Source organism: Lycium ferocissimum, chromosome 12 (assembly GCF_029784015.1).
Source record: "Lycium ferocissimum isolate CSIRO_LF1 chromosome 12, AGI_CSIRO_Lferr_CH_V1, whole genome shotgun sequence".
In the NCBI taxonomy this organism is placed as follows: Eukaryota; Viridiplantae; Streptophyta; class Magnoliopsida; order Solanales; family Solanaceae; genus Lycium; species Lycium ferocissimum.
In genome coordinates, this window is record NC_081353.1 from 1,730,085 (window position 1) to 1,745,340 (window position 15,256).

General features: G+C 37.0%; 1 protein-coding gene across 1 annotated transcript; it reads right to left on the minus strand.

Moving 5' to 3' along the window:
• Nucleotides 1-5,334: 5,334 nt before the first annotated feature.
• Nucleotides 5,335-8,901, minus strand: LOC132040734 (cation/H(+) antiporter 4-like). The gene is made up of 3 exons (XM_059431402.1): nucleotides 8,192-8,901; nucleotides 6,841-7,848; nucleotides 5,335-6,755 (listed from the first exon to the last, which is right to left on the minus strand). The coding sequence occupies exons 1-3, from the start codon at nucleotides 8,411-8,413 to the stop codon at nucleotides 5,664-5,666; spliced, it is 2,322 nt and encodes a 773-aa protein (XP_059287385.1). The 5' UTR covers nucleotides 8,414-8,901; the 3' UTR covers nucleotides 5,335-5,663.
• Nucleotides 8,902-15,256: the final 6,355 nt, after the last annotated feature.

A 15,256-nucleotide genomic window follows, 5' to 3' on the forward strand; every position in this document is an offset into this window, starting at 1 on the left:
TATTTTGGGGGAAGGTTTTTTGGGGTATTTGGGTTTGTGTTATTGACCTAATAGATGGCTATACTTCCCATTTGACCCCGTGTTACTTGTTTGATTTAAAGGACACCTTGTTTGGAAAATGAGTTTCCATGGTGCTTCGTAATCAACAGAACCAACGTAGTATTACATACTTCGTATTTTGCATCCATTGGTTTTATTACATCGTCCTTATGTCATGAACCTTGAGGATCAACTTCTTGATACCTCATGTGTACTAATATTATTCATGATTGTTATTGATATACAGGTTGTACCACAAATTTGTCCATCCTCGTGCATGTATGTGCGTGGTTATTACTTTGCGCAACCCTCAATCCCTTGAGGAAGTATGTTTTCGTATGTCTTCCCTTGGGTTTTGCTAGGTTCAAATTCGAGGACGAATCTTTTTGAAGAAGGGGAGGATGATATGATCCTACTTAGCACACTTCATTTCAAGACGTACATTCAAGGACGAGATATGAGAATTCAAGCTCTACAAGCCACATGGAGGATGATGAAGCCGTTTGAGGCCTTTGGAGGCTCCTACAAGCCACACAAGATGGCTTACAACATATGGAAGGTATCTTAGGCAAGGCTTGGGCAAGAAAGAAATCCAACGCTCAAAAGTGGCTAGATGTGCAAAGGGGTAGAAATGCAAAAGTGGACAAACATGCAAATAAGGGACATACATGCAAATGGTCTCAATTGCAAGCTTTGAGGATTGGATGATGGCTATTTGTGCAAGGGAGAGACATTTCGGATTCCAAGCCAACATCCAACTAGCCAAACAAGGCCTTTGCCTCATTAAGGGCAAATATGTAATAACTAGCTTTCTTCTATTTTCTAGGAGTATAAGTATTAGACTTAGCCCTCATTTTACACTTAGACTTTGATGATGAATATTTGAGAGATACTCATATTTTGAGTGATAGATTGTTAGGTAGATTCTAGGGCTATTTTAGTCAATATGATGGTGGAATCCAATGTCAGTTCTGAACCTTTATGCCCATTGATATTTATGAAGAGATTGCCATTTGTGGATTCAAATCAATCTCTTGCCTTTGAAAGTAAATAGAGTGGTTCTTTTAGATCGTATTCAATCGGGAAGGGTCTAAGTTTAATATACTTAGGTTTGTCCATAAATTCGTCCTAATTAGTCTTACTTTTATCCTCTGTTCCTCATCCCCTTTTCTTCGTATCTTTAAATTTCGCGTTTTTGGATTAAATTCGTTCTTCCCCAATTCGATTCGTATCATGATGATACATTTATGGGGAAGGGGTGTTTTGAAAAGGAAAGTGATACTTGTTTAGGAACTAACTCTTCCGAGTGTTACCGAATATTAGTACCATGTTAATCTTTGTTTTTAACTTAATAGCGAAGCTACATTGAGGACACCCTGAGTTGTTGTTTTGTGTGACACCTTTCTTTATTGTCTTTTTGCATATAATGACATTCGTGATCTTTTTGGGAGTGCATCTTATGTGGGGCGGAGTCCTATTGGGGAACGTAGTTTTACCTTGACCGTGATATGTGGGTATTTTTCCCTTTTGACCCCGGTGAAGCTCTAAATTTGTGTGATTGGTATCATTTGAAAATTGAGGATCATTTGTGTGTCGTGCCCAGTTGGTATATTGAACCCATTGGTTCCTTTAGAATATCCTCATTTCTTGATCTTTGGGATAGCCAAGTCCTTAGTGCTCTACTTGAGAGCTTATTTTTCATGAAAATGGTTGATACTTGTCTATATCACAAATTCGTGTTTACTTGGCTTGGTGGTAGATTGGTTCACTCTAACACTAACCCTCATCCTTTGAGGACTTGATTTTTGTTTGTCTCCTTTATGGTGTTGCAAGGTATAGATTCGATGACGAATCCTTTTCAAGAAAGGGAGAATGATACGAGCTGAGTTGCCTCAAGGACATTTAGAGAACCGTCCCGGGGATTCCAAGTGTGGATGATAGCATGTGAAGGTCAAACGGAGATGAATGGGCATTGAAGTGGCCAAATGAGTGAAGGATGGCTATGCTTGCAAAAGAGGCCACTTCATAAATTTAAGACTTTCATCTTCAAAGGAAGACTAGCCAAACAAGGCCCTTACTTCATTAAGAGTAGAATTGTAACAGCATAGTTGTCTTCCTTATTTTCCTGGTATAAATAGTAGGCTAAACATTTCATTACTTAGCTTTTGATGAATTGATTAATATTTTGAGTGTTTGAATGTTGTCTCTAGAGAGCGAAACTTAAGAGAGGCTTTGGAATAAGCTCTTGTTGATTCTTGTTGTTGAGAGGATTGGTTGCTTGGGAATTAAATTCCCTTGAGGTCATCCTAAGAGATTAGATGCTTAATAGTGTGTAATTAGGAGGTCTTAACTACTCTAGAGTTTTGGTTGCCTAATTGTGCCTATTTTTGTGTCAATCTATCTTTTCTTTTCCTTGTCATTTTATTATTTTCGCGTTTCTGTTCTTGCATCAAGAGATCTCAACATCATTTTGTTTCAGCGTCACTAGATTTCTTTAAGAGATGGAAGGGTAAAGTACTTTTCTATTTACTCATCTCAAGCAGAGAAAAGGTAAAAAAAACTTTTTACCAAATACTGTTCATAAATAAAGTGAGAGTATTATTTTTCATGAAAATATATTTCCATTAAACTCTGGAAATAGTGCGGGTGAGAAGATATAAATATTTTGGCATGGAAAGTTTGTTAATGCCTGATTAAAAATGAGTTAAGAAAAAATTGTGACAAGTGTATATATATTAGTCTTAAAAAATTCACATGTTATTTTTTGCTTCAATGTTGATCAATTGTTGATCTTCGGCTCTAATATTGATGTTGTTAAATAAACTACAAATATGTTCAGCAACATTTTTGACATGAGGTATTTGAGTGATGCAAATTTCATTTTTGGAATGAAAAATATTATAAACATGAGATAAAAAATTTCTTGACCAGTCACATTGTGTTGAAAAAAATTGTGAGTGCAACTTCTTTTGATTAAAATGTGTGAAAATGATGTGATAAATAAAAAAGAAGTATGCTAGCCTATTCGGAAATATGAGATATGTGACTGATTGCACTTGGCCTAATATTGTGTATGCAGTAAAAGTACTAAGTAGGTACAAGTAAGTGAGGTATATTTACTCGGTACCAAATTTGTGACTTGTTTTATAAAAAGTATTATGTTGTACTCAAAGGCTTTTAAAAACAGATAAGAATACTTGGTGCTATTTGTTGAAAAAATATTATTACTAACTCTACCATGGAGGCTTTGAGAAATCAATCCTCTAACTTTGATTTATTGTGATAGCAATAATATTATTGGTAGAGTTTAATACCGTTATCACAACAATAATTTAGACCCATGAGGAGAACGTATAATACTACGAGATTATTTGTGAAAAGTGGTATACCATAAATATTATTGATTGTGTAAATTTGTGATAATCTTGCATTTATAGACAAAGGCCTTTGCAAGAGAGGTACGAAGCACATCGAGGGGATGAGAGATTAAAGCCCGAAAATTTCTAAGTCATGTATGAAAACCCAACTGGGACTAGAGATACTACAACCAGGTTCAATGGGAAAACGAATCGAATGATGACTTGTTGTTAAAATGCACTATTTTATTTATTCCCTCCTCCCTATGGTGTGAGTGCATTATTCCGTAATGATTTGTGGAGGTTGAGTATATGAACTCTTAATGAAAATCTGTAGCTCGTATGAGTGGGGTATTAAAATTATAGGAGCACTCTTGATAGAATTTCACCTATATGAGTGTGGAGATGGGCCGCTTCCTATGAGAATTGGACTTGTTCTCAAAAGCACTCATGAAAACCGGGATAACACAAGGCCGTAATGTGCTGGCTAATAAAGCTTATGTCAAAACCTTAATTATTATGTGTAGGCAGTGATTCTTTATTTCACTTAAGTAGTCATAGTTCAATGCAGAGCACACTACTGACTTTGGAGGAGAGATCACTGTTTTACTAAATGGAGGTTCAATGCAGAGCACACCTTCATTATGCATAATAATCTCCCTTCAACTAAATTGATGAACTCTCTTATTGCAATATTAAAATGAGTAGGAGAATGTTGGAGTTATGAGTACATTTTAATACTAAAATTAATATATTGAGGTGCATGTATTAGTGAGGATAAAGTGGTCATTTATTCTTGCATTATCTCCTACTAATTGCCCCACTAAGCCTCAAATAATCAACCATTTTCTTGACATTTATTTGTTGAAGAAATTCTACACCTATATAAAGGAGGCTTTCTTCCTTGTGTTGAGTAGATGAAAAATAGATGAGAAATGGATCAGAAATATTTTATGTTGTGTTTAAATTTCGAGGTTGGTGTGTAGAGAAAGAGATAGTTGAGAGAAAGATAAATACTCTAACTCTCCAAATTAGTCACTACAAAAGAGAGTAATTTTATGTTGAAGGAAGGTATTCGTATGGTGGAGCTTTGAACTCTTCAACTAGTCCGGAGTTGTTTGAGTCACAGGACGTTGACGGACTGTTGTATCCTTAAGGGGACAAGTCAGAGTTGTACTGCTGGACCGGTGAAGATTATGCCGCAGTGGGCTTGAATCTCCTTAAATAGAGCGAGATATCCGCGCCTTGAATATTAATTCATTCATTTTATTTTTCAACTGTAATTTTTTGTAATTTGTGGTATATTCACCGAACATATTCTATTGCTTTCAAAAGGAAGTCTAAATATCATCCCTTTAGCTAGTACGTGTTCTTAAAGAACTCATTCCCAAATCAGTGAATTTACAAGAACTTTAGTAAACAACATCTAGCCATCAATTAATCTATCAACTAAACATCATCAAAAGAGAATCGGAATATGAATCGTGTACATCCATTAGAGCCCATTTGTTCCAATACAATTAAATAGTTCATCCTCGAACAAAAGCAGACTTGTCCAAAACTACTTAACAGCTTTACAAAAATTACAACAAAACTGACGAGAATTGAATAGTCTTACTGCTTCAATTTTCCATCACGCTTCTGACTTTGGGCGCGTACATAGAGTAGACAAGGACTTGCCTCTTGGCTACCTCAAGTTGGGACTTCCCCTCAGAGAATGCAGCGGTGACCCTAGACGACTCTGAAAGTTGTTTGTCTCGAGGAAACCCATCGATTGTTTGGCACTTACTATATTCCATTATGTTGTAATCAGAGAATTCATGTGGCGTCCTTAACAGATAACGTAAGAGAGACAGAATTTGTACTCGGAAGAGAGACAGAACTTGTACGCGCCGTCCAATAGAAATTTCTTTTTCAAGACACGAAGCTGACATCCAACATTCTCAAGTACACTTTTGGATGAAGGCAAATGAAATGATTCAAGTATGCAGACAGAAAATGAAACCAAAAATCATCAAGCATTTTACTCTTGCAACAAAAAAGAAAATGCGAGGAAGAGGGGCAAAAATAACAAATATACCAAGTCCAGTGAGCTATGTACAAGGAATCTGTTATCCAATATAGGTTTTGTAAGTATTTAGTACGAGCACGTACACTTTTTGTTAAACTTTCGTGTATTTGGGAGGGTTTTCACGACATACCTATACCAATATCACACCCTGTTTGATACAAGTATAGCAAGGCAACTGAAGGGTTCATGTAGTAGAGCTATAGAGCTGTTTGCTGTTGTTGAATCACTAGGACAGAAGCCCTTGTCTTTAGATCCTTTGAGGCAAGCATGTCACCAATGACTCCTAACTCTGGGATTTCACTCCATTCTTCAAGTCCTGCTGTTAGAGGAGAATGTGTATTGTCTCGTCGCCCTGTTATTATAAGGTCATAATCGTCCACTAACGAACGAACTAATAATGCTGTCTCTGTTGTTTCATTCACGTGATGCTCGATATAGTGCACATTTTCCCAACTACTTCGGCTATGTTTCCAATCACCTATAATATCCAAATCAAGAACTTGATCGATATCTTTCTTGGAAATTAACCGTATCACTGTGAGGCTAATGGTCCCACTAATAGCCATTCGTTTAGCAAACGTTAATGCTTCTTCATCGTCATTTCCTCCTAGAAATAATATAGCAACAGAATATACATTCTCTGATGAACGGACAGAGCTGGAACGTCGCAACTGGCCTCGATCAACAAGGATTCCAACAGAACAAGGAGCTCTTTCAAGAACACTAGAGTTCAAAGTTCTCAAGATGTGGTCTTCAACTTCTACTGATCCATCCACGGCCCATTTTCGATGAAAGGGCAATATAATGATGGATGCAAGGACATCAAGGGCAAGGGTACATATATCCTCATGCATTAGATTGCACGGGGAGATAGCTGTAAAGGCCTGAATGGTCACAGCTCCATAGTTGTTCCGTTCATACCCCTGGAAAGCAAGAATGACATTTTCCGAATAAGATACATCAGAAATGGCCTTTGTCTGAACTTGGTGAGAGATGAAAACAGAAGATGCTCGACCTCGTAGCTCTATAAGGTGGAGAACATTGGCAACTATAGGGAAATCCCTAGTGGGATTAGATTTCTCCAGTAGTCTAAGTATAGCAGCAGTGTTATCCTGATTATGGATGCAAACAAGTATGGGTAACTTCTTGTTGGAGTTCCTTAAGTTTCTTCTTTGATATCCGGCATATTTCCTAGATGGATCATAAAGCCATCTCACCATGATTTGCACAAATATTGCTGTAACAGCTGTTGCTATAACCATAAAAGCAAAACTCGCCTGATTGATAATCTGCAAAACATAACCGAACACAGCAACTTTCATTTATTGTTTAAAGAATCCATAACTAAGGTGTTCAAGTCTCTTCATTACTTACCTTAGTATCTCTTAGAAAGCTATAGATAGCCAAGTCGACGACGCCTCTTGTAGACATGATGAGGCTGATTGCTGCAGCATCATTTAAAGGCATTTTGCAATATAGCATGGGAAGTAAACATGCTAGGATTTTGGATATACTTGCGACACAAATTAGGATAATATTGGCAAATGTATAAGAAGAAGAGGGATTTATGGCAGAGAGATTTGTTCTTAATGACATTAGACTAACAAAAATAGGCAACAGAAAGCCAGAGGCAAATGGATCAAGTTTATCTACTAGAGTAGATCCTAAAGGGGGTCCCTCAGGTACGGCCAATCCAAATATTAAAGGACCTACAAGAACTGTTTGTTCAAACCAGTCAGAGAAGATACCAGAAAGTAATACGGCAAGAACAATTAGCAATATGTAAACGTCTTTAACAGGCTTCCCTTCAGGGGTCCTTTTGACTACCCATATCATTAGTGGCCTAAAGACAAAAATAACCACAATAATGAAAAAAATTAAAAGTATCGCATCCTTGATTGCTCTTTCCAGTGGATTCCTTGCACCTATATAAACTAGAACGCCAGTTGCGTTGATAGTGAGCCCAAATAAGTCACTAATAAGTGCTGAAGAGAGTGCTAATCGCCCAAGTTCTGAATTAAGAAGTCCGAGATCCTTAAGGAGGAAAGAGATGACAGGAAATGACGTCCTAGCAATAGTTATCACTTCAATATGAGGGGAGAGTGTTGGGACGCCTTCTTGAAAGAAAGAGCTTGATAATGCAAATATGGTTATCATACCGGTTACCAAAGGAACTATGTGATTAAGAACACCTATTACTAGTGCCCTCCTTCCTAATTTCCTTGTCATGCTAGTGTCCATTTTCACACCACTTAGAAACAGGAAAAGTAGGTAACCGAAAGTTGACAGTGCACCAAGAATTGATTGACTTGGAAGAGGAAACAAGGTTTCTTGGTAAGTCTTATAACGCCCAAGCAAAGTAGATCCAAGAATTAGCCCCGCCTATAAACACAAAAATAAATCAGTTATACCGAGACATAATATAATTAAGCATTTAAAAGATTGCTTAAGCTTTTAGATGAGAGGGTCACACACTTCAACATGGTATGAGAACAAACAAAGATCATAGTTCATATCTCACTGACAACCAAAATGCAAAAATCATTTCGACGTGTTTGAATCAAGAAAAAGAATCAGGTCCACACGCGACAAAGGGGCCTACGAGGACCACTGGATTAGAATCAAAGCGTACATCATCATGATATAATCCTAATCTGTTTCCACTAATGAATTAAAAACATGATATAATTGAAAGGAAGTGTAAAAGAGAGGTTGTAGGACATACAAAGATTTCAGAAGCAAGCTTGGGAAATCCAAGGCGCTTGAGAGGAATATGAAAAAGTTGGGTGACAATATACATAATGAGTATTTGAAATTCAATAGTTGGGACTGAATAAATCCAGGGAGTGGACCCTTTCCGAAAGAATCCAAGTGAAAATCCTCTTGGAGGGAATGATACACATTGAAGAACCTTTTGTGTAGAGATGGATTCTTTGGAATTGCTCATTTTTGCAAACTAAATAATTAATTGTACACATAATACCACCTTCACCTTGGGAAGAAATTAAAAGGGTTTTGTTTTTCTCTAGCTTTTTTGTTATGTACCTGACATGCCTAGGGCTATGACAAGTTTGCAGAATTTTAAGGAAAGTGGAGGTCACAGTTAGTTAACTGATTTGCAGATGACCAGTTATACATATGTGTTTTACATTACTCCAATTTTATCGGATGTTTCCATCAAACCGACAATTTAGTTACTCAGTTTCCTCTTTGTCAATTGTATTGTCATCTTCTTTTGGAAAGACAATATTAAAAGAGCCTTATGTTATTTTGCATAAGAATTTTTGCATTATCCAATTAAGTTGAATTGTAATAATAAATAATACTCATGATATTGTAGCTAGATTAATATGTTATCTGTATGTGTTCAAAGCAGTAATTTAACAAAGCTAGTTTCTGTTTGAAGAAATCAAAAACAAAGAACAACAATAAAAAAAATAAAAAAAAAAATAAAAAAAAAAAGATTTAAGGACAGAAATGTAGAAGAATCAGAATATTTTCGAGCCCATAAGTTTTTGGTGTGTCCTTAAAAAATTTAACCCCCTTACAGTTGCCAAGGTTAATGGATTAATTCCTCTGAAGATAGAACAAAAAACTATTCTACAATAGCGGCAATGCAAATTGCAGAACTTCAGCGAACTCAAATGGCGGTAAGAACACGACACTTACGCTTTTGTTTTGGAGAAACAATGCAAAGAAGAGGGGAAACTTTAGAATTTTTCAGTGTCTAAACTCTGAGGCAAGACCTCTGAATTTATAAGAAGTGAAAGGGTGAGATGAAGAGGTACAATCCAGAAGGTGTCTCTTCCATTTCCCATTAACACCTTTTAAAAAACCCAACAAAATAAACTTGTTTACCCCTAAATCTATTACTTAGGATAACAATTGAATTTATATTTGAAGGTCAAAGGTACGCAGATTATAAAGACCAAATATTAATTTCTTGTATTAAATGACTTGCTTGCAAAAATAATTGAAATAAAGAATAAGAATAACGAATTGTGAAGCAATAAGTTAAAAGAGCAAAGTAGATCTTATTGAGTTGTGTCCGGCGATACTGTTATAGCCCGTACTTTGTACGTTTGGATATTTCGAAGTCGTCGTGGGAAGTTAAGGACGAGATCATTTTCAAAAATCATTTTGATATACGAGTTGTTATAAATATAATTTATGACCATTATTAGTATGGGAATATTGTGAGAGGTTGAGGGCGAAAAAGGAAAATTCGCAAAATGGTTCATGGAAATATTTAAAAAGGCTAGGGGCAAAATGGTCATTTCACGGAATTCAACAAAATTCCAAAAGGGGCCATATTGGCCATGTGAAGGAAAAAGAATGGAAAAAGGATGACTAAAATAATAAGTCATCTTTTAAAAAAAAAATAATAGAATAAAAGAAAGAAAACTCTAGAAAAATGAAAAGGAAAAGAAAGAAAAATCTAGAGAGAGGGGCATGTGCCCCTCACATGCATGAGAATTATATGTACATATATATATATTTGTTCATCTTTTAATGGAAGACAAAGCAAAAAAAAAAAGAGAAAGAAGGAGGAGAAACCATAGGCCTATTCGGCCATGGTGAAGAAAAATGGGCTATGGGAAATCTTGTCCCAAAAATTATTTTCTTCATGTATTCCCACTAATTCGAGGGTCCTCTACAACATGGTGTAATTATTTCGGAAGATAAGTCGTTCGTTCCATTGATTTAACACTTGAGTCAAGTGAAGAAGTTGAGAGAAAAAGGTAACATTCAATCCCTTTTTATATGTTATGGAGGGTTCATATATGTTGTAGGGTGTAGAAAAGGATAAAACTCATGAGAATATGGAAGCTTGCATGATGGTGCATATATATGCATGTGGCCGTATAGCATTGTGTTGATGGAAAAGGTTGATCAAATTTTATTTGTTATGTTAATTGTGTTGTTGTGGCCTTGTAATGTAAATGAAAATATGGATACTAGGTTGTGGCCGTGTGTGGTGTAGTTTAGTAGTGTATGGTGTGTGTGTGTGTGTGTTGTAAAAGATTAGGCTAATTTCATGTAGCAAGTTGGTTGTTGTAGTGTATGGAAAAAGATGGAAATTTATGAAAATGGGAGTGTGGTTATTATGGCCGAGAATGGTAGTGTGTTGGTAAGCGATGACGAATTAATTTCATTTGACATTCTAGTTGGTGTCGTCGTGAATTTTATGATGCTAAATGAAGATTTAATGTCTTGAGGGGAAATGAAAATCGTTTGTGGATTATGGGACAAGTTAATGCAATATGCTTCCTTATGTTTACATAAATGATGTAGCTAACGTATGATGTTGAATATGGCAAGGGATGTAGTTAGTGTTGTTCTTGGGTTGGGAGACAATTTCGGGTGAGTTTGGTATTTGGTGGGAATTGTTGGAATGTTATGTAACTTGTTGGAAATGCTCTTGATTATGTTTAAATGATTGTAAATTAGTAAATAAATACATAAGTGTTGATATGGAGTTGAATGGATATAGTCGGATTGGAAGTTGAGGTGGTGTATAGAAATGAAGATTTCCTATGTTAGAATGCGTTTTGGTGTGATTTTGATGATTATTGTTATTGTTGTGGTTGTTGTTGTTGATATTCTGGCGAGCCATATTCTCGGGACGGAGTAATTCTGAGAGGAGATCTTTGCCCAAATTTTTGTAGACAAGTGAAGAATGGAAGATTTGAAAGCAAAAAGTCTACTATTGACAATTGGTAAACATGACCATTTGCAAATTCTGGGCGAAACGGGATTCGAGATTGAACGAGCATAAGACGTCCGAAAGGTATGTAAGGCTTACCCTTTTCCTTCTTTGGCATGTCCTAGATGTAATAAGCTTAAATACGTGCTTCGGGGATCACTCCAACTCTAGAAGTCCGAGGTTGAATTTAGTTACTATTCATTCAATAGAATTGAACTAACTAATTTACGCTTTATTGTAAAGAAATGTCCAAACATCCGTAACTTTTGAAAACGAAAGTGGAATGCTTTGAAATCTTCGAGATAGTCTAATAAGACGTAATGACCATGTTTTTACGTTCGTTACCCGACTTGACCTGAGGTGGGCCCACAATCCCCGAGACCTAAATTGTGCTATTCTATTTGTCTTATTTCCGTAAGATAACTAAGGAAACCTTTGACTTTCGTTACCGAATTTAATATAAGTATCTGGTAACTTGGATAGGAGCATTTTGGTCTGACTATCCGGATATAAACACTTCGACACGAATGATCTGATATGAATAGTTTGATATAAGTACTCTGATGTAAGTACTCTGAAATAGAAATTCTGATATAAGTATTCGGATATAAGTGTTGTGGCATAAGTATTTGATACAAGTATTTTGATATGAACATTCTCTGTAAGCTTTAATGTTCCTTATACACGATCCTGGATCGCTTGAAAAGTCCGAAGAGGTTTAAACAAATGTCCATAACTTTTTACGATGCTAATTCGGAAGGACCCGAAACTTATGTTTCCGATCTTCATATGTCGGTAAGTGTACGTATCCATCGAGTCCGGATTTATATGCATATGGTTTCACATGACTACCGCTCGTGCGTGGCTCAATGTATCTTTCACCGAGTCCCGGCCGGGCATGTTATGTTCTCGTGCGTACTATGGTATGATTCGATTCACCGAGTCCCGGCCGGACATGTTATCGTGCTCTTCTTCGCATTATTCACCGAGTCCCTCGTACTTGCGGGCGGGACACGTTATCGCGTGTATGTTTATGATGGTATGGGGATGGCGGCCGACGATGGCATTTGATATTATCCACCGAGACCCACGAGTAGGGCGGACACGTTATGTATATTTGGTACGATTCGATCTGCATGATTCTACATTACCGAGTCCCTTAACAAAGGGCCGGGACACGTTATTTGCATATTTGACATACGAGTCCGTTATATATGATTCTATTCACCGAGTCCCTTATCGAGGGCCGGACACATTTTATGCATATGCGGTGTATAATATCATCTGAGCACTCCGTGCATTCTGTATTCTGTCCGATATATGTCAGTATCCGAACATTCTGTATGTTCTGTGGTTTGTCCGTTATATGATACAATCTGTCCGATACATTTCTGTACGTCTGATTCTGATTACGAGTCTGTCCGACACAGCTCTGTACGTCTGACTCTGATTATGGGTCTGTTCGATATAGCTCTGTATGTCTACGTCCGATACATGGCCTTGTCTGAGCATTCTGTACGTTCTGTACTCCGTCTGACGTGTGACATCTCCGGCACTCGTATTTTACCTCTCCGGACATGCGATCTGTGATTGTAAAATAAGCATTTTGGTACTGTGGTTGACCTACTTACTTTCGGTACCTTTTTTGGCATATGAGATGGGTATGTATGGAATGTGTCTGAAAGGTAAGCGTACGTATTCTGAGTAGTGTGTGTACCTTGACAGTTCTGTCTGTTCAGTTATAGTTCTGTTACTCTGTATTGCATGCCTTACATGCTCAGTACATTTTCGTCTTACCCACCGGCTTCGGGGGCGCTTTCGTACCGCGCGGTATCCCGGATGGTTTGAAGCTATTATAGAAGATGTTCCGGCGGAGATGGCAAGCTCCATTTTCCGAGTCTTTATAGAGTCGAGTTTGTCCGTTATGATTTCCGGATCTGTGTTAGAGACTTTGCGGACGAGGCGTCGTGGGTGTTGGTTGTCGGTCTGGCGGCTCGCGGCCAAATTTTCGATACGTCATATGTGATTGGTTTTGTTTGACTACCGAATTTATGTAATTTGAAAGCAACGAAAATAATTATCTCTGAAAGTTATATTTTGCATTTTATCTTTATTTGAAAAATTTATGTGCGTAATAAGAGTCTGTGGGTTCGCTCGGCTCCGGATGTGGGGTCGGGTGCCCATCACACCCTAATGAGGTTAGGGTGTGACAGATACTGTCAGGCAGCGTCATCGGAAAAGTAAGAACTTGAGCACTTTGTTACAATTGAGAGCTTTTATAGTGTTTGTGATCATAAAAATCTTATGGGTTACAAGTGAAGAAAGGGGTGTATTTATAGTATAAACCCTATGTAACGGCTGGCGTGTTTCAAGCCTCTCATAATGATCATTATCTACACGTTGGAACAGTTATGTACGTGATTGTACGATTACTGGAGTGAATCCCACATTTGACAGAAACAATTACTGGATAAAGCTTATCTTGACTGGCCGCTAATGAACTAGCGGTCATGCTATTCCAGAGCTAGGTTAGCTAGCATTGTTGTACTGAGTCTTGGGCGGACCAAGATCTTACTCGGTTGCGACCTTGTCTACTTTGGCTGGAACCGTACCTGTTGAATTGCATCTGACTAAGCTTTGATCGCCACGTGTCATCTCTTGATATGTCCATCTGTCAAATCTATATATGTACCTATACATATAGTCCCCTCACTTTTCGAGTATTCGATGAATTATGACCGGGAAGTGAATTTTTTTTACAGTTTTGACGATAAAAGAGATGAAAAGACATATAATGTAAATGAAGTGACATGTGCCTCCTTGCGTTAAATGTCTGGGACACGTGACAAAGTGTGAATGGACCAAGTTTTACCACAAGTTACCAAGGTAATGATTAATATTTAGTCTCTGAACCCTTACATATATACTCTTCGTCTTCTTCTTCTTCTCTTTCACTTCCCATTTTCTGATTTCTCGAGAACTCGACTCTATTCTTCTTATACTTTGCGGACACTTAAGGTGTCTCTTCTGTCATTTATTATAAGTTTATCTAAGAACTTCATTGGGTTGCTTAGTATTTCATATTTAAGAAAAAAATAGAAATATTGAGAATGTTCACTCGATCAAGTTAAGTCATTGAGTGTCGTTCACAATCGTCCTAAAATCGGGTCGCGACATTAACAATCTTTCCCCCTAATACTAGTACAGTAGTACTACATAAAAAGAATATGCTTGGTATTTACATGAAACACAATTAACTTAATATATTCATTAGCTTATTGTAATGCATTTTAATTGGCAAATAAATATTGATTTAAGGTCTGTTTGGAAAACCATAGTGTAATTGAATTTGGTGTAAGTAATTATTGAGTTAATAATATACTTAACAATTATAAAATTTTATTTATTTATGATAATATAATTAACGGAAAGGGGCCAAATATATCCTTTGTTATACTTTGTCTCCAAATATACGCCTCCCGTTATACTTTGGGTCTAAATATACCCCTTCTCCGTTAAAATTGTCCAAGGTGGATACTAGAACTGATGTGGCACTGAGGTGGATGCCACGTGGCATGCCACCTCACCACCCAACCCATTTACTTCTCTCTTTTCCTTCTTCCCAACACTATCATCTCCTCTCCCTTCACAATCACTGTCACCATTAGCACTACCATCTCCACCTTTACTCCTTCTCTTTTTGCTCAATTATATATACAATTTATATCATCACAACCATCTTAACCTTGCAAATTACACGAACCAAATCCACAACCAATGTACGAAACAATTAGTATATTCCCTAAGGTAAACCCAATATGACCTATCTCTCCACATAACAAAAGATAGAAAAAAAATCAATAGAAATCAATCCTATAAATTTCCTGCATAACAATTAACTGAACTTTAACAAATGATACAATCCAAAACTCATATTTTTCTCTTCAGCAACTTCATCCATATCTCATAAAGATCCGAAATGAATAACTCAACCCTTTGCTTGCTACTATTTGTGCTGAGCAAGAGCTTGGGCTACGTCAAGTTAAGCCGTTGCACGCTAGCAGTTACTCTTCAGAGATATGG